The sequence below is a fragment of the Terrapene carolina genome, unplaced genomic scaffold (assembly GCF_002925995.2).
Source record: "Terrapene carolina triunguis isolate 2854851 unplaced genomic scaffold, T_m_triunguis-2.0 Scaffold103, whole genome shotgun sequence".
Lineage (NCBI taxonomy): Eukaryota > Metazoa > Chordata > Testudines > Emydidae > Terrapene > Terrapene triunguis.
The window spans coordinates 4,496,752-4,517,060 of record NW_020664454.1 but is presented as its reverse complement, the minus strand read 5'-3'; the positions used below and the strand labels follow the sequence as shown (position 1 = coordinate 4,517,060).

The 20,309-nt window shown below is 42.8% G+C and overlaps 1 protein-coding gene across 5 annotated transcripts in view; it reads right to left on the bottom strand.

The window, feature by feature from the left end:
• Positions 1-20,309, bottom strand: part of LOC112104317 (coiled-coil and C2 domain-containing protein 1B) — a 71,220-nt gene that overhangs the window by 46,166 nt on the left and 4,745 nt on the right. For 4 of the 5 annotated variants that reach the window (XR_003369794.2, XM_026651837.2, XM_026651839.2 and 1 more), the window contains exons 3-7: positions 16,573-16,714; positions 10,210-10,316; positions 8,502-8,624; positions 6,527-6,661; positions 30-321 (exon numbers count right to left, since the gene is read on the bottom strand). Coding sequence is in view for 4 of the 5 variants with exons in the window: in XM_026651837.2 (XP_026507622.1) it covers positions 30-321; positions 6,527-6,661; positions 8,502-8,624; positions 10,210-10,316; positions 16,573-16,714 (799 nt within the window). In the remaining variant the exon portion in view is untranslated. The remainder of the gene's footprint in view (positions 1-29; positions 322-6,526; positions 6,662-8,501; positions 8,625-10,209; positions 10,317-16,572; positions 16,715-20,309) is intronic. The other variant, XM_026651840.2, reaches the window with a different exon arrangement.

The following is a 20,309-nucleotide window of genomic DNA, read 5'->3' as shown; positions in this document are numbered from 1 at the left end:
AGGAAGGCTGGCATGTTGAAATTACCTACCATCTTGTAATGTGGTACCCATTTCTAGGACAGAAGTAGCAGCAGCATGACATTGTAAAGAGGCTGACCCCGGAGACAACTTCATATCATTGACAGGCTGTAGCTCATGGTCTGCAGAGGATTCCACTTTCTCCTTGGGTATTACTTTGGTTGGATCACCTAAACTCTCTGGCACAGCTCCTGTGGTTTGAGGCATATTAGCAGAGCTTCTCCCTGATGCTACAGGGGGTGGCATTTCTTCCTCATTGATCTTTTTGCCCTTCTTCATTGCAGCCAACATGGTTTCCAGTGTCTAGCAAAAATTGAGGAGTGAAGTCAACAGGTACTGGCATTTCCATCACATACACAACTTGTGTACAATCACCACAACTCAGCAAACTCATATCCTTATTTACAACAGGAACCACCGCGTCATTCTTTTTGGAGAGCTACTAGATATCTTTGCCCATTAGTATTTCCTTCTCTTATTTTTTTGGTCACATGGGAGTCTTAGTCCTGGTGAAAGATGCCTGATTGACACAGCAGCACACAGCAACAATTTTTCTCTATAGAGCAAGTAATACAAGCTTCCTCCATTCTATCCTGTCAATGTATTACAACATACATGGTGGTAGAGGATCCTACCTCTAGGAGTGAGAAGACACGTCAGTCTCTATGGCCCAATAAATCTTTTGTGACTCAGACTTCCAAAATGTGAGCCATTCAGTGCCAACTTTGGAACTAGTTTTTGTAGCAAGTCTAGGTATATTTTAAACACAGCCTTCAGTGTGGTATCTTAGTGCAAGTGCAGATCTCTGTCCAGCAGATCTGGAATGAAATCACCAAATTCATTTCACATGGCCCAGGCAGCCATCAGATGGTAACAGCCAGAACTGGATTTGAACCAGCTTTTGAGAGGTGAAAGGCCCCTGGCTCCTATTTCCAAACTCATGAGCTACATAGTCCCCTTGCTAAGTAACAAAGCTCAATTTCAGCTCAGTTCATTATCCCAACACCAAACATTATCCCCATTACAGGGGCTACTTAACACCTAGGTTAGGCAACAAAGCCAAAAAAGTAACATGGACTTCACAGCAGAACATGCATTTATCTTCTACAAGTCATCTCACTGGCTAAAATGGTAACAAGACATTAAAAAACCCAAACAATGACAAGGCTGGAATTTGTACTTTCAGAAAACTAGTCATCACGCTGTTTAATAAGCAATGTTTTTATAACTATTAGGGGCCAGCTCTGTGGGAGATCTGGGTTCAAATCATATCCAGAGTCTCACCTACCACTGCTGCTGCAGACTCAGAAAAGACTTGAGTGCTGTGAGATCAACATATGTAGTAGGAAGAGGCAGGATTAGGAGAGAAATGCCAGCATAGAATCATAGAAATGTAAGGCTGGAAGGGACCTTGATAAGTCACTGAGTCCAGTCCCTGTGCTGGCGCAGGACCAAGTAAACCCAGACCATAATTGACAGGTGTTTGTCTAACCTTTCTTAAACAACCTCCAATGAAAGGGATTTCACAACCTCCCTTGAAAGCCTATTCCAGTGCTTCACTATCCTACAGTTAGAAAGTTTTTCCTAGTATCTAACCTAAATCTCCCTTAAGTCCATTACTTCTTGTCCTACATTCAGTGGACATGGAGAACAACTGATCATAGTCCTCTTCATAACAGCCCTTAACACATCTGAAGACTTATCAGGTCTCCCCTCAGTCTTCTTTTCTCAAGACTAAACACGCCCAGTTTTTTTAACCTTTCCTCATAGGCCAGATTTTCTAAACCTTTTATCATTTTTGTAGCTTTCCTCTGGACTCTCTCCAATTTGTCTACATCCTTCCTAAAGTGTTGCATCCAAAAATGAACATAGAACAAAGGCCTCACCAGTGTTAATATGCCCCCAAAACATTAGCTTTTTTTTTTGCAACTGCACCACATTGCTGACTGATATTCAATTTGTGACCCAGTATAATTTTCTTTTCAGCAATACTACCATGTAGCCAGTTATTCCCCATTTTGTAATTTTGCATTTGATTTTTTCCTTCCTAATTAAAGTACTTTACACTTATATTTATTGAATTTCATCTTCCTGATTTCAATCCATTCTCCAATTTGTCAAGATAGTTTTGAATTCTAATCCTGTCCTCCAAAGCACATGCAGCTGCTCCCAGCTTGATGTCATTTTCAAATTTTATAAGCACACTCTCCACTCCATTACCAAGTCATTAATGAAAGTACTGAATAGTACCAGATCTAGGACTGACCCCTGAGGACTCCACTAAATACACTCTGCCAGTTCAACAGCAAACCATAGATAACTACTCTTTGAGTACAGTCTTTCAACCAGTTGTGCACCCACCTTATAGTAATTTCATCTAGACTGCACTGCTTGAGTTTAATTATGAGGAAGTCATGTGGAACTGTCTCAAAACAGCCTAATTAAAATCAAGATGTATTACGTCTACTGTTTCCCTCCTATCCTCTAGCCCAGTAACCCTGTCAAAGAAGGAAATTAGGTTGGTTTGGCATGACTTGTTCTTGACAAATCCAAGCAGGCTATAAGCCTGTTATCATTTAGGTGCTTACAACACGATTGTTTAATTTTGTTCCAGTATCTTTCCAGGTGCTGAAGTCTGGCAGACTGGTCTTTAATTCTCTGGGTCCTCTTTGTTCCCCTGTTTAAAAAAAGATAGGTACTGTGTTTGCCCTTTTCCAGTCCTTTGGGACCTCACCCATCCTCCATGAGTTCTCAAAGTGCTAATGGTTCTAAGATTGCTTCAGGTAGCTTCTTAAGTACCCTAGGATGAATATCATCAGACTTGCAGACCTGAATATCTCTAACTTATCTAAATATTCTTTAGCCTGTTCCTTCCCAGTTTTGGCTTGCATTCCTTCTCTCGTTACTATTGTGTTGAGTACCTGGTCACCATTAATCTTTTTAGTGAAGACTCAAGCAAAATATGCATTAAACACCTCAGCCTTCTTGATGCCACCAGTTATGAACACTCCTTCCCCACCAAGCAGAGAACCTACATTTTCCTTTGTCTTTCTCTTGCTCCTAATATCATTTATAGAATGTCACCTTATTGCCTTGTATGACACTGTATGGAATATGAGTGACCATTTGTAATATTACTGATACGAATATTATAAATAGGGTCCTACCAAATTCTCAGGCCATTTTGGTCAATTTCAGTCAGAGGATTTTAAAAATCATAAATTTCATGATTTCAGCTATTTAAATCTGAAATTTCACAGTGCTGTAATTGTAGGGATCCTGATCTAAAAAGGAGTTGGGGGGGGAGGGGAGACAAGATTATTGTAAGGGGGGTTGCGGTACTGCTACCCTTACTTCAGCACTGCTTCTGGCAGCGGCGCTGCCTTCAGAGCTGGGCAGCTGGAGAGTGGTGGCTGCTGGACGGGATCCCAGTTCTGAAGGCAGAGCCACCACCAGCAGCAGCACAGAAGTAAGGATGGCAGGGTATGGTATTGCTACGCTTGCTTCTGTGTTGCTGCCTGCTGATCTGGGCCCTCAGCAGCTGCCGCTTTCCGGCCACCCAGTTCTGAAGGCAGCGCAGAAGTAAGGGTGACAATACCGTGACTCCCCTAAAATAACCTTGCAACCTCCCTGCAACTCCCTTTTGGGTCAGGGCCCCCAATTTGAGAAATGCTGGTCTCCCACATAAAATCTGTATAGTATAGGATAAAAGCACACTAAAGACAAGATTTCACGGGGGGAGACCAGATTTCATAGTCCAGGACGTGTTTTTCATGGCCGTGAATTTGGTAGGGCCCGAATTATAAAATTGCTATAAATCTTACAAAATATGCCATGTATCAGTGGAAAAGTTATGATTTGCTAAAGATGATAATCATGTTTATATGAATGTATCATCTTTGTACTATGAATTATAAATATATGAGCTATATCTGTATCTCAAACTTTGTGCTGTGTTTCTGGGTGACATCCCCAGACAGACTGGCATCAGTACTATCTAGCCTGCTTGATGGCCTATCAAAGGCCATCAGCTATACAATGAACCCATTGAGAGAAGGCAGGGGTTACACCTATGAGTTACCAGGACATATAGGGACATGCGTATGGACGGGGGTTCCAAGGCTTTTCCATGCCATGTGCTGAGCTTGTGTTTGGGACAAAGGATGTACAAGCCACATGGCAAAGGACATAAAAGGCAGCTGCATCATCTCCATTTTGTCTTCAATCCTGCTTCCCACCTCTGGAGTAACTTAATTACAAACTGAAGCTTTGAACAAAGGACTGAACGACCCATCCAAGCTTTGGACGTATTCCAGAGGGACTTTACATGCCAGCAAACTCACTAATGCTGCTAAGAACCTGATATATGGATTGTGAAGTTGTATGTATCTGACACTTGGACAATTTAACGACTCTCTTCTTGTTCTTCTCTTTTCTAATAAACCTTTAGTTTTAGATACTAAAGGATTGGCTGACTGCATGATATTTTGGGTAAGATCCAAACTAATATTGATCTGGTGATGTGGCTGGCCCTTTGGGGATCAAAAGAACATTTTTGTATAGTGAGAAGAGTTTTAAATAACTTCTCACTTTACAGGATCTATGTGCTAATTGGTAGCCAGAGAACTGGAATGCAGTAAACGGGGCTGTGTGATTTCTTTTTCAGCTTCTTGATAACCAGTGTGGGGAATCAGATGCACAGGTTGGGGAGTCTAATTTCAGTGTTAATCACCAATTTTGGGAGAATCTGCTCTCCATTTGCAGCCTGCCCTGACCTTGGCATTTTCAGTGTGGGCTACCCTAGGCACCTACGGGTCACACCTTGTATTTGTCTTGCTAGGTGTAACTCATTTTGTGCCTTAATCTTTCTGATTTTGTCCCTATACGCTTGTGCTATTCTTGTGTACACGACACTCAGAAGCCAGTCTTTCGGACAATCAAGGAACAGCTTTGGACTCTGAAGGGAGCTCTACTCTATTCTTAACTGTGACACCGGGATCTCACAGGCTGGTGGCAGGGTGTGTGGAAACTTCCCACATTGAAAAAACAATAACAAAATATGAAGCCTCAATAAGACAGTAAGTTTCTAGATTGGATAAAGCAGGCTTTTGGGTTTTTCCCCTTAGGGAATGACTGCATGTACATGTCCTCCATGGCTAGTATGAATTGAACAGGATATAGAGCTCTTCCAGTTTGCACATTTCCTCTTCCAGGTCTGGCTCTCTCTTGATCCCTTATGTACACCAAGCCATTTAGCAGTTAAGAAGATGTAAGATTCTTCCCTCACTGGGCAGCACTGATCTCTAAAGCTTTGGAACAAAACACAGAGCTAGTTGGAGTATGAGACATGGTGGAGCAGAAGGCAAAGAAACAGGGAACTCACAACAGACTCCTCTTGCACAGCAAGAATCCCCTGCCACCGCAGACTCAAGCAGCAAATGCCGCTGTTTGGCTGAGAAGCGGCAAACCAGATGAAACTGTTTCTATTGCAATCTACAATAGCCATATCAGGGAGAGAGACTGTTCCCATTTTCATTATTAAGTGCAGCTGAGGCACTCAGAGGGATTCCTTCCCTCAATGCAAACAAGCAATTTAGCAAAGCGAGTGGAAGGTTGGTACCTGGGAAAGGACGTTTTAACAAATAAACAGCTACGTGTGCTAGGGAAGTTACAATAATTTATTCAAAGGGGACACATTGTCACTTTAATAAACATAGGCCAAATTCAGATCTAGTGCAAGTGGGTGTGACCCTCATAGAAGTCAGAGGGCCAAATTCAGCAGTGACACAAGTTGGTCAGAAAATGGCATGTAAGTTACCTTCAGTCTGCACATCTACTGAATGCCAAATCTGGGCAAGTTACTGGGACACCACTTTACCATGTACACACATTGGGTGTGAATTAGTCCAAACATATATCTTGCATGACCTGTTTATTTCACTATTGAATTTATCCCCCATTTTTCAAACAAAAATTAATTACCCTGTGGTACTAGCACCACATCAGAACTGGAAGGATTTTTAGAATCAGGTTTAATGTCTAGTATTAATAGTGTTGAATTACTGTTTGCAGTCATCTTGGAATACGAAGATATACTAGTCAGTTTCCTTGTTTATAGTGAGGCTCGGTTCCTGACTCTCATATGCCCTAGCAAAATATTACAATGCGAGATTACAAACACTGCAGGGGATTGTTTAAATATTTTTCCCTTGGAATTCAAATAAAGAAAAGTGAATGGAAACATTTCCACTGACCCTAGAAAATCATGTTTATACAAGACCTACATTTTAGGCCTAATCTATTTGACAGGATTGCTTCAAATTAGAACTCAACAATGAACACATGGCACAGTCTCCTTAGTCTCTCCTGCACACAACACTTACAGTCAGAAAACCCAGAAAGCACCAAGTAATATTCCTGGATCAATTCTATCCTACATTTAACAAGGACTTTCCTCTTCCACTGAAAGCCGCCCTCCCCGCCCCTTCATGTAATGAATTCAACATACCTTGAGGCCTCTTTCGTACCGTCGCACTTTGCCACTCTCGTCTGCCTCCTTTGCATTAGAGATTGCTGCCTTATAGTTAGCTATTCTGTCCTCTATCGTCCGCTGCAATTCACTGGAAACAGCAGGAGATGTGATCTCAAAAAAAAAAGGGGGAGGGGGGTAAGGCACATTATTTACTTTCCCAAATTACACATGCTTCACCTTACCACTGAAAAGTAAGCATATCCCTTCTGTACAAAATAACACATGCACACAGACTGGGCTCAGGCATCAAGACAGCAGGAAATGGAAAATTTCTCTGAAACAGAAGGGCACTTGTACTGCACCAATGTTTCCTGGATACATCTCTGGGCTTCCTATCAAAGGAGCAATAGAGAGAATTGGGTGGGGTAGTTTAGGAAACTTACAGCCACAGGGTTACTGGAGACTGGGTGGTTAGGACTAAATGAGGGAGAACAGTGATGCCTCTCAGACATCATGTGCCCAGGTGGCTGGGTGTTATTTTGGGGTGCGAATGTTTGTTTTCTTCGCCATCTTAACTTTACATCTTTCGAGGATTCTCACAAATTGGCTTCAATACCAGATCTCCTCTTCCCACCTCCTCCTGTAAGCTGGAAAGTCTGCAGTCTGGGACTTGCCCAGTGAAACAAGCAACAGAAATAACCAGTTACCATCCACACTTATAAGCACTGTGGTTGTCAAATTGACCTGTCAGCTGGCTCCTGATGTAATTATTGCCATTATGACTACACAGACCTACTCTTGCCCTATTTATTAATGTGCACAATGCACGTAAGTCCTGAAATCTGTATTGTATGACAACAGAAGAAAAGCAACAACTGAACAAAAAACCTGCCTGCATAGACAAATTCAATAGTAAACAGATTATGAAATTCTACATAACTCAGCACCACTGACAGCCTGCTTAGGAGAGGCCTCAGGATTAAAACAGCAGTGGCTACTGCAAGTTAGGATTCAGGTGCACTGATAAAAGGTTGGGTGTGGGGCACAGGGGCAAAAAACATTGGGATGGTAGATAATTGGGATGCTAGAAATCAGGACTGAGATTTCTGTGCATGATGTACAGTAGAGCCCTGCAACCTGACCCGAACCCAACAGACCCCTGCAACCTGACCCAAACCCAACAGACCCAACTATGGAGTGTAGGGTCCAGGTAGGGTGGGAAAACAAACAGAACCCCCTGGACTCAGGTTGGTGCTCCTCTGACCTGTGGAACAGGTTACAGGGGTGGCTGTGTGCCCCTCGCCTGCTAGCAGTCGCCATCTCGCTGCTTATTTGATTATAGGATGTTATAGGCCATGTGAGGGAGGCAATATGGTCTAGTGGATAGAGCCCTCGACTGGGACTCAGGAGACCTGGATGCCATTCCTAGCTCTGCCCTGGCCTGCTGGGTGATCTTGGGCGAGTCATTTCCCCTCTGTGCCACCTGTAAAATGATAATCATACTGACCTCCATTGCAAAGCACTCTGAGATCTACTGAAAGAGCACTATATAAGAACTAGGTATTACGACTGTTATGTGTAATGTAGCATAGAAGAACTGTGTGGAGTTTCCAGACTCATAACAAGAATACTACAAAGGGAATTAAGGAGCAATAGCAGAGTTGTAAGCTGTACAAAGGAAGTCTGCACACATTACTATTATTTATATAACACCATGGATGTGCTAAGAGATTTACAGGCAGTAAGACAAAATCCCTGCAAGAAGAGCTTTCAACGTATATTATGTTTGACTCTGTCTGGTGGTATTAGTTCCTCATTTTCACAAACACCAAATTCATCTTAAGAACAATGCAAGATGAAATCTAACTATATCAATATAGTGTCAGCTCCCACCAAGAAACGTACAGATGTACAAAATAAGCCAGAATATAAAGTGAGCTTGTCATCTTATAAATTGCATAGTGAGAATGATTCAGTGGAACTCCAAGTCAACCACACATCTCTTTCTTACCTCTGCCTGCAGTTCAGGTTGCTGCTGTATTACTGGTGGAGCTGCTACCACCTCCATCGCTATGGTTTCATCCTCACCACTTTCCGTCTCGTCTTGCTTGCCCAGAACTTCCTGCAACTCTGCCTAGAGCAAGAATCAGTGAGGTGGTTACTGTAAAGCATGCTCTGCTTTCGGCACCATGTGAACAGATGCTGCAGGAACTAAAGCACCTCCCCACTGCCACAGTGAAAAGAATGATTCAGATCCTGACGTCTTTTGCCCAAGGCAACGTTTCAGTGTAGATTATCTGCCAATTTGTGTCAAGAGTAGCCAGTGTCCCATGGAGGTGTGTAAGTGATAATCAATAGCGGTGTGAGAGCTGGTCTGGAGAAAGTATGTACTGCCTGGCTCCAGAAACTAGAGTTAAACCTCAAACAGTCTTTGATGTCCCTAAACTTCTCCTGCCTTACCTAATTTCAATTTGTTTTGCAGCTGACTCCACATATTCTGGTTCTGGCCAGGAGTGGAAATGTTCCGGCACAATTTGAAGGCAATTCCTGGGAAGCTCACAGCCCAACATATAGTGCTAAGGTCTCTTACACAACCCTTTTGTTGGGTAGCTCTCTGAGGACTGAAGAACATGCAGTAGCTAAGACAAGGATTTTATCTTTTCGAAGGTTGTCTAAACCCCAACTTCAAACCTCCAAATAGTCACCCTTCACTAATGACCGAACTAAGTGTAGTTTAGTGCACTCTCCATACAATCCACTCACACACAACACACTTTTAATAAACATAAAAATCATTTTAGCTCAAGGATATGGTTATTAGGCCCTAGCCAAACTCAGAGCAGAAGTGTCCTAGCCATAACTATAAGTAGAATGATTGCTAAAAGGATGTTGGGATATGTAAGGGTTAAGTAGAGACCTGGAAACCGCTGATGTGCAGACATGGCATTAGGGAATAGGGGTACAGGTAGGCACCGCTTTTGTGCTTGATAGATAAAGTGCTACCCCCTCGCTTCTCTTCTGCTTGCTAAGGATTGATAAGTGTTGCAGCTGCATAAGGAATGTGTAAAGCAGTACTGTCTCCCCCTCCTTCCATTCCCAGCTAGCTAAACGAGCTTGAGCTTCCTCCCTTCCCTGCACACTGCTAATTAAGGGAATTCGTGGCTGCAATTATTGCAAAGAAATGTATTTTCAAAATAAAAATGTCTGTAGAATACGCTTAATGCTGTAAACAGGGGCGGGGATAATTATATTCACTGTATGGGCGTTCATATTACTCAAGAAGGGTTTGGAGGTATTGTAGTAAATGTAGGTATTTACATACTAACTTAAATAAAAAGAGTGTGCGCTGTAACTAATTCACTGCTTATTCAACAATTGGGTCGAAGGGAACAAGTCCCACAATAAAGAAGCCAGTTTACTCAATCCGCCTCTGGGTCTCCCTGTTCTTCTTCTAACAAAGGATTTCAGCCATGTTTCCCTAACTCACATGGACTGGGATTTTCCTCTCTTCCCATCTCCCCTAAGAACCATATTCACACACACATTTGTAGTCAGGTACTGTTCTCATCTTGGTATGGACAGCGTCCGACCATTCAAAAATGTTTAAATCAGCTGTAAGTTTTGCCATGTCTTAATTTCCCTTTAAAAAGTTGAGGGGCTTTGTTGCTCACAGAACTTACTCCATGAAAGACTGAATTCCACTGGCAGTAAGTACATACCAAAAGGTCCGTATCCTCCTCCAAACCTTCATCCTCCTCCTTCTCCTCATTCAGGTCCTTCATGCACTCTGCAGCCATCTTTTCAATATGATCCATGGGTAAAGGGGCTGGAGAAGGCAACCAAAAGGAGACAAGCCATGAGGATCTAGCATACTGTTGGATGGTGCAAACCTAAACCATGAGCATACTGATTGGAAAAGAACTGTGAGTTCACTTGTCACTTCTCCCTTTCAACTACAGGCGGTGTTTTCTAGTCAGCAAGAAAGTAAAGCTGGTGAAGTAATTCCCATGCCTTTTTTGGCTGATGCCCCACCACTTGCAATTGATCAGTGCCTTCTGCTCCATCTCCCTTGTCCTGTCACTCCATCCCCTGGTACATTTGCTGTATCTCTATTACATTCTTTTCCTCTCTCTGTTTTATGCTTCTTCCTTTTTTCCTTTTCTGTGCATTTCCCTGATTTTGATTTATTTTGTTGTCTCTGCTCTCTTCCTCTGGTCCTCCCACCTCTGCTCCACTTGACTACATGTTCTCCCTCCTCTGTTGCATTTTCACTACATTGTGTTGCAGACTGTCTGAAGGAAAATGTGCTGTTTAGTGCCACCAATAGAAATATGTGGGTGAGGGGAATGAGGGAGAGAACATGCAGCCTAAAGCTCACCACAGCAGACGAGGAGTTCAGGCATACAACTTGATAATTCTGGAGCTTTGACAACTGGCAGGAATGTCAGTTACACATGAAAGAGCTTTTCTTTTTCTTTTAAGAGTAAATTGAATCATGGAGACTATTCCTGTCAACCGTACTTATGGTCAAAAGGAATTTTATTTCTAGAAAATTTAGTCTTCCTCCACAAGAACAAGGGGTCCATGTACCTTGAAATGTGCCTCTACTCTACTTCCCTTGTTATATCTGGTGCATTTTTCTTGCCCAGTTGTGTTTAATGGAGTTCTCCAGAGAATAGTGAACATGCAGATTTCCATAGGGATAGGTAGAAGTTTGTATGCTGGCAATTGCAACCTGACCAGATTCTCTCCGTGCTCAATAAAACACATGCTCACACTCTGTGCTCTCATTTGCACTACAGAAACAGATTCAAACTATTCATTTTCCTTGTCCCCTTGTCAAACAACGGCCTCTGCAACCCAGAATCAGTAGCAAGTAAAAAAGAGACAAGGTAGGTGAGGCAATATCTTTTATTGGGCCAACTTCACCACACGCTTTCACCACAGAAGGTGGTCCAATAAAAAAAGATATAATCTTGTCTCTCTAGTATCCTGGGACCAACATGGCTAAAACAACAGTGAAAACAGGAGGTAAAAGTACATTTTAAAACTTTTCCTAAGCATTTACAATATTGGAAACAGCCAGATTTACAACTATGAAGGAGCAAGGTGTAAAATACTCAGGTAAGACAACTTGAGATGCCTGGCTCCTATCTCACAGTGGTTATACCCTGGTGTAACTCCATTTACTCCGGACTTACACCCACAGGGGACATAGCAGAATCAAGCCTTACATAGATTACGAGTTGCTTAGAGCAACTTGTAACTTAAAACAAATGAAACTAGCTGCTGCCACTTGAACGTGCACCCTTAACTGTACTTATTAAGCCACAGGTTTCAGAAGCTATGCATCTAGTGCAGAGCTGAGTTAACCGAGCTCGACTGAGAGCAGCCACACCGAGAAATAATACTTAAGCTGCACAGGAATTGTTTTAGCAGTTGACATGTTGTGCTAACTTGAGTTGCGTTCTATATTTCTTGACGGGCCAGCCAACTTGAGTTAAAAGCATCACCACACTCCAGTTAAGGCGTTTTATACATGGATGGGACTTGAGTTAGGGGTAACACTGGCATTATAACTCAAGTTAACTCTGTAATGAAGACAAACTCCTAGTAGCCTTCATGCAACATGATCTCCCTCTCTGCTCATGATTCACATAGTAGCCATACCATAGATCCTCAACATTACACTTCCTACTACATTCAGCTTCAAACATTTCTCTATTTACATTTTCTTCCAAATCCTGAAATATTGTTACTATTTGTGTTGCAGTAGAACCTAATGGCCCCAACTGAGTTCAGGGCCTCATTGTGCTAGGTGCTGTTCATAAACAAAGCAAGAAACAATCACTACAGAGAGTTTACTGACTAAATAGACCAGAGACAAAGTGTGGGGGAAAGGAATAAACTCAATTTTATAGGTAAAGAATGAGTCAGAGAGAGCTTTAGGCCCAATCATGTGAAAAGGGCCACACACATTTAAATCAATCACTTGGGACCTCAGTGACTAGCCCAAGATCACCTAAATTCCATGGAGGAGTGAGGAATTGAACCTAGTTCACTTCTTTACCCAAAAGATCATCTTTCTTCTCTGTTTAAACTGTGCACATATTAATCAATTCCAGGCAGCTCTCATCTGCAGAGAATGGATACAACCACCAGAGTCCAGCAGGAGAACTGAAAAAATAATAATTCACTACTAACCCAATACCAGATACACACTGAGCAACACAAACCACCTGCTTGCTACCAAAGCAAAAAGTGTGGACAACGTTTCAGAACAGTAAACAAAGAATCTTTGCCATCAGACAGGCTTTCCCCTTCAGCTTCGTAGCACTAACAAATGGCCCCATAATTCATAGCATACAAAATAAGTACTGCAAACCAAAATGCGTTGCCACTGGGGAAGGCCTCCCCTCTTCAATCCATAAGAGTGTCACAAGCCAAGCTGAATATTGGAATTTAGATCTGTCAGACAAGTCAGAAAATATTGCCCCTTATTCCCCCTCCACCTACCCAAGATGCTGCTGTTCTGATCATCTTCCTCTCCTATTGTCTGAGCAAGTTCTCTTCTCATCTCCTCACTGGCCACTGGCTCCCCTCCTCTCCTATTTCTGTTTAAGCTTCCAATTCTAATCCTCCTCTTGAAAACTCTACCCAACTCCTCCCCCGCTTAACCCTCTGATCTCACCTCCACCTATGCTCATTCTGCCTTCTGTCCAACCATCTCTCCTAATTGCTCCATTTTGTATTCTATACTCATTCCCAAATATGTGCCTTCTTCCCCACCACCGCCTACACCCTGTTTAAACTAGTCTTATTCTTCCTCCTGCATAGACATGGGCCAGATTCTGCCCTCAGTTATACAAGTGAAAATAACAGTAGGATTTCACCTACAGCCTTAATTCCAGAAAAACAGGGATGAAATGCTCAAGCAATGCCACTGCTGACAAATGTGCTGCTCAGACCTGAGGAAAACATTTGATACCTTCAGTGGGCATAACAAATACTGACTCATAAAACCTTACAGAGATGTTGAGGATTAATCTTCATTCTACAGATGGGAAACAGTGAAAAAAAATATTAAGTGACTTCATGAGCTCCAAAGAAAGAGTCTGTGTTGGAGATGGAAATAGAGCTCAGAAGTTCCTGGTTCCCAGACTTATGCTCAAACAACCAGACCTTACCTGTACGTTATACAGGCAGTAGCGACAAAAGATAAAAATTAAAACCCAGTGCGACTGAAAGTGCCCACAGGAAACTCACAGAGAGAAACAGTGGATTTGATGACACAAAGGGTATCTATCTCCTCATACACAGATCTAGAACACATCCCCTTAGACTCAGGATATTATCAGAATTACTGATCAAGACCTTTATTTAATGCTTTCTAAAAGTCATTAGTTATAAAAACTAGAAAGGAAAAGTCAGTTATAGGATTCTTGAATTCAAACAACAGGATTTTTTATTTGATGGCCAGTTTTTAAAAAAATATACAATTGTACTTTGATCCAACAGAATTTCTATTAAAAGTAAGATTTAAAAAGGGAACAGACTCAAGAAATATCTGCATCAACTTATTTCAGATACTTTAAAATCTTCTGCGTTCGTTACTCTTCAAGGGTAACTATTATCTTGAAAACTAGTCAGTATCAAAATGAATTCAAATTTAGTTTCAGGTACTACTCTGAGTCTTCCTGCCAATTATTATTGTGATTTTACCATCACATTTTCCTGTGTATTTATAAATTTTCCTCTCCCTTGTTGTGTGAACATCCCACACAAACAGCATAGGAAAATGACAGTACAAGAAACAATGAAACGGATTATACACAAATGCAGTCAAATACACCAAGTAAACAAACTCTCAGGTTTCCAGAGTTCATTTAAGGTCAGAAAGGCCCATTTTAATAATCTAATCTGACCTCCTGCATAACACATGGCAAAGAATTTTACCCAGTAATTCCTACATCATGTCAATAACCTCTGGCTGAGCCACAGCATATTTTCTAGAAAGATATCCAGTCTTGATGTAAAGACTGCAAGTGATCGACAGTCCACCACACCTCTTGGTAAATTATCTTGTTCCCTCACTGTTAAAAAAAAACAACTGAACCTTATTTCCAGTCTCAATTTGTATAGCTTCAACTTCCAGCCACTTGATCTTGGTATGCCTTTGTATGCTAAATTAAAGAGCCCTCTACTCTCAAAAATCTTCTCCCCATGTAAGTGTGACACCCTGTACCCCACGTTCACCATTTTTATATGATTACGCTATATTTTGTATAAAGTATGCCTTGTGAAGTATCATTTGAAAACTCAATCTGCTGAATATTATTTTCCTGTTGATGTGTGTGTAACAACACTGCATATAAAATTATGAGATTTTGCTATATGATTGTTACTGAAATATGCTGTAGTTCTGGGTAACACCCTCAAACCAATTTCTCAGAGACACACCAGAATGCCAGCAAGGTGCTAAAGTGCCATTACCTGCTTAACTGGCCATCCACCAGCAGGGGAGAAGGTATAGACAAGAAATTTACATTGCATCCCAGAGACAGTTGGAATCTAAGGTATATAGGGGACTGTTTGTCTACACACCAGCATGGGGTAATCCTCAAAGAGAGGAGGAGGATATAAAATGAGACAGTGACCTCCACATCACCCCTCTCTTCCTCTCATCTCTCTGCCCATGGCATCAACAAATATCTGAAGAACACTGAACTGGGGGAAGGATCTCTAGCTGAAAGGAAATCCAACCTGTGTATTGTTGCAACTTATGGTGAGAGACATTTTGCTTTTAAGTTCATTTAGGTATTAGCTTGCAGTTTTATTTTTGTATTTCTTTTGTAACCAATTCCGCTTTTATGCCATACCACTTGTAATCACTTCAAATCTACCTTTTTGTAGTTAATAAACTTATTTTACTGTTTTATCTAAACCAGCGTGTTTGGATATCTCTATTTAGGATGACATGGTTGCAGCATAATCATTACCCAGTGTTGGAATGACGTACTTACTGTGAGCTTACACTGTCCAGGAGAATACAGAGCAGTGCAAGATGCACATTTCTGGGGAACAAAGCTGGGGCTAAGACTGTGAGGGTGTCCCCCTATATGTAATTCATGGATGGCTGGGAGCGCATTCATGTATTCAGCGGGGAGTGATTTTGCATACTAAAGGCTGTGTGAGCAGGCCAGGAGTGGATCTTCTGACTGCAAAGCAGTGTAAAAGGCACCACAGGCTAGAGAACTAAAGGGACACAGCTGTTCAACAGTCCAGATTGTACCCTGGGGATGTCACAGAAGGTATTTAAATACCATGAGCAAGTCACCTCTTAACTTTTTCTTTGAACATCTCAGGGGCGTACCCAGGATTTTAAATTTGAATACTTTTGGAGGGGCACATTAAACACGCAAATGAAAGGTTCATGTGACCCTACCCCCGGTTTCTTGGGCCACCTCTGGCAGGGACACCCAGTAGCGAGGAGGCAGCAGCTCCCCCTGCAGCAGTACTCTCCGTGTCCCTGGGCAGGGAGGAAGCAGCAGGGCAGCCGGCTGCAGGGTCCTCCCCCCACCCCTGCAGCTGCAGCCTGATGCTTCTTTTTCCCTGCTGCTGGAGTCCCAGTGTTGCTGCCTGCTTTATAGATGCCCTTTGAGGTGAGTCAGGGGCTGGAGGCAGAGGCAACACGTGGGACTCCAACAGCAGGGAAGGAGAAGCAGCAGGCTGTAGCTTTAGGGATGGGGAGGAGGAGGAGCTCATCTGGCAGCCAAACACCCTGCTGCTTCCTCCCTCTCTGGGCTGCAGGAACACATGCAGATTTTTTGGGGGGCCGGTGCCCCTGCTTGCCCCCCCTTGTGCACGCCCCGATTACATCTTAAATCTTTCACTGTAAAGCAGACACAATACAGAAAAAATATTTCTCTAATCTCTGAGTTATATAGTAATCTTAGGTGTTACTTGTAACAACCGTAGAGGAAAAGAATCTAGAAGGAAGTGTGATTTGTAACATCATGTCCCTTTTATTTACATAAATAACACAGCTCTTCAGTCAGCGAGGACGAGGAGCAATGACTTACTTTTCCCTTTGGGTTTTGACTTCCCTTCTGTCACCTTCTCTCCTGTGAGAGCAGCAAGCTCTGCTTCTAGATCCTCATCACCACCACCATCCTCAATATCCAGCAACATTGCTTCAGGATTGAAATCTACGAAGAGCCCCAGCTGGAACCAAGGGAAAATATTCTAGTAAGAACAGAGACATCACTCACACCATCACATCACCTGGGTTATTTAAACATCTCAGTGCATTCTGAATTCAAAGATAATGTGGGTTCTGGCTGGGAGGTTTTAACCACAATCCCCTGTAATTTTGACTAGCTATATAACACAAACAAGATATACACATAACTGAAACCAGATACACCTCTTTTGGGCAGCAGAGAATAAACCCCCTCTCAGGCCTGCACTTAATCAACCTGAATCCTTTATGAATAGGAATAGCTGGTATTTGAAATAACAAGGTAAAATAATTCTGTTAAGACTTGCTAAGCAGAAAATTTAATCAGTAAGGTTCCTATTATATCCGAAGCTATCAAATATAATTGATTATTATTCCTCATATTACCCAGGTATTCTAAACTTGGACACAGGGAAGATTTCATCTTGAACTTTCATACATATCCACGCATTTCACCTCAAAAGGTCCATCACTTTGTAAACGATATACACAAAGGAATCATTTCACCCACTGACGTGCAGCCACCTCTTGTGTAGAACCAGCAACAGTTTAATGCTGTACTGCACCAATACACAGCTGTTTAGAACAGGAAGCAAATACTACCATGAGCAATGGAAACTACAGGGTGAATTGAGTAGGAAGAATATTAATTGTATAAATTAGCATTTGACCAACACACTAGGGTAAACTCCCCTACTGTTGCAAAAAGTGACAAAGGACTTTAACAAACAAGGGTGAGGACTTCTGTTTTGTCTGATCTAAAAGATAGAACCTCCATAAGTACAGTAATCCAGGACACTGCCACACTGGTTCAGTACTGACTCCAAAGTGTCACCCACTGAAATACCAAAATAACTTCCTTGAATGTTTCCCATCATAGTATTGTCCCACAGAACTTATTAGAATTGACGAATCACAGCCCAAAATGATAAGGATGAAAAAAAGTTTACTGTTGCTTAGCTTTTACCCGAAACTAAATAAAGAAATTCTACTGTAAACAAAAATAATGCTGCACAATCCAAAATGCAGCCTTCTTGAAGAATGTATCATGATATGTGATGCATAAACAATGAAACATATCATTTGTTTCTATGACATTTATAAATACAGAAAAATGTATTACTTTGACAAGGTGAAAGAGGTAATATCTTTTATTGAACCAAGAAGACAATCATACGCCTGGTATATATAAGTTAGGTTGACATAAGCATTCTTGTGTTGACATACTAGCATGTGTCTACACTTAAATTTGTCTCCCACTAATGTAACTGCCCTGTTATCTGACACAGTAACCCTAACAATCTGAGTGGCGTTAAACCAAGGTCAACGCAAGTTAAGCTGACAATCAAAAACCGGCATAATTACATCACTTGTGCATATTCACACGATGTTCCTTCTGTCAGTAGAGCGCGTCCACAGTTAGTGCTCTGGCATCAACAGTGAGAGCAGTGCATTGTGGGTAGCTATCCCACTGTGCTACTCGCCACCTTCCACAGCCAGGAGTTGTGGGAAGGCGGAGTGGATTGCAGTGCATCATGGCTGCAGGCTCACTGTCCCATGATGCAGTTTTTTCCATCCCAGCATTCCATGGGCTTCCGACTACATTCTGCAGCATTTTTCAACAGCCCGTTTACTGTGCACATGCCATCTCTATTTGAAAGGATGGGTCCTGCACTGCTTTCTACAGTTGTGGTCACTGTTATGAACACATTGCAGCTGGTCACGCAGAATATCATGAGCACCCAATTTGAACAGGAATCAAAGTTGTCTGACCTGCTGCGTACCATGGAAAGAAACACCACCAGATTACTTTTGGCATTCACGGTGCAACGGAACACAGTGGACCATCACTTTTGGGTCCAGGAAACAAGCACTAAGTGGTGGGATCACATCATTATGCAGGTCTGGGATGATGAGCAGTGACTGCAGAACTTTCGGAGGCAGAAGCCACCTTCCTGGAACTGTGTGCGGAGCTCGGCCCAGCACTGCGGCGCAAGGACATCAAAATGAGAGCTGCCCTCTCGGTGGAGAAGAATGTGGCAATCACTGTGTGGAAGCTGGCAACTCCAGATTCATACCGGTCAGTTGCGAATCAGTACGGAGTCAGGAAGTCCACCGTTGGGGCTGCGTTAATGTAAGTGTACAAGGCCATTAATTGCCTTCTGCTACAAAGGACTGTGACTCTTGGCAATCTGCGTGAAATATTGGATGGCTTTCCAGCAATGGGATTCCCTAACTGCGGAGGGGCAATAGATGGAACGCATATTCCAATTTTGGCAATGTACCACCTTGCGACGGAGTACATCAATAGAAAGGGGTACTTCTCTACGGTACTGAAGGTGCTTATGGATCTCTGTGGGCGTTTCACTGACATCAACGCAGGGTGGTCTGGGAAGATGCATGATGCATGTATTTTCAGGAACACTGGCCTGTACAGAAAGCTACAAGCAGAGACTTTCTTTCCAGACCAGAAGATTCTAGTGGAGGATATTCAGATGCCCATAGTGATCCTGGGAGACCCAGCATACCCCTTATTCCCATAGCTCATGAAGCCTTGCACGGGAACCCTGGACAGCAGCAAGGTGTATACATGGGGCTCTTGGCAGTGGAGGTGGGGTCGCCACCAACAATGGCGTCCAGCTCCTTATAGAAGTTGCAGGTCTTTGTCATGACACCAGAGCAACGGTTGGCCTCCCTTGCCTTCTGGTATGCCTGCCTCAGCTCCTTCATCTTTGCATGGTACTGTGTATGTCCCACTCGTAGCCCTTATCCAACAAGCCAGGAGAAATCAGATTGTAGATATTGAAGTTCCTACAGCTGGAGCAGAGCTGGAACTGCACAGCCTCCTCTCCCTATAGTGTCAGCAGATCCAACAACTCAGGTGTGCTCCAAGTGGGAGAGCGTTTGCTGCATGGAGCCGCTATGGTCAGCTGGGAGGATGCCATGTGAGCTCTCTACGTAGAGCAAACAGGAAGTGGAATCTCAAAAATTCCTGGGCCTTCAAAGGGAAAGAAGAGGATGCCTGTGTACTTGGGTGCAGGACAGTGGAGTTCAAACTGCTGACCAGAGCATTCAGAATGGGCATTATTGTGGGATGCCTCCTGGAGGCCATTTACAGCAACGTAACAAAGTGCGGTGTCTACACTGACATTTTGTCGATATAACTTTTCCGCAAAAACCTCAACGTCTCTCATTAAGGTGGTTTTATTTTGTTGGCAAAGCAGGACAGTTTTGTCGGCAGAAGGAGCATTGCAGTGTGTACACTTCCACTGTTCTGTCGACGAAATCTGACTTTTGTCAACAAAACTGTGTAGTGCAGACAAATCCCTAGAGCAGAGGTTCTCAAATTGTGGTCCGCAGACCACTGGCTCCATTCAGGTGGTCCGTGGATAGTTCCCTTTAAGGCCTAGTCTACACTGGGGGGGGAAATCGATCTAAGTTACGCAACTTCAGCTACGTGAATAACATAGCTGAAGTCGACGTACTTAGACCTACTCACTGCAGTGTCTTCACTGCAGTGAGTCAACTGCTACCGCTCCCCCGTCGACTCTGCCTGCACCTGTCGCGGTGGTGGAGTAC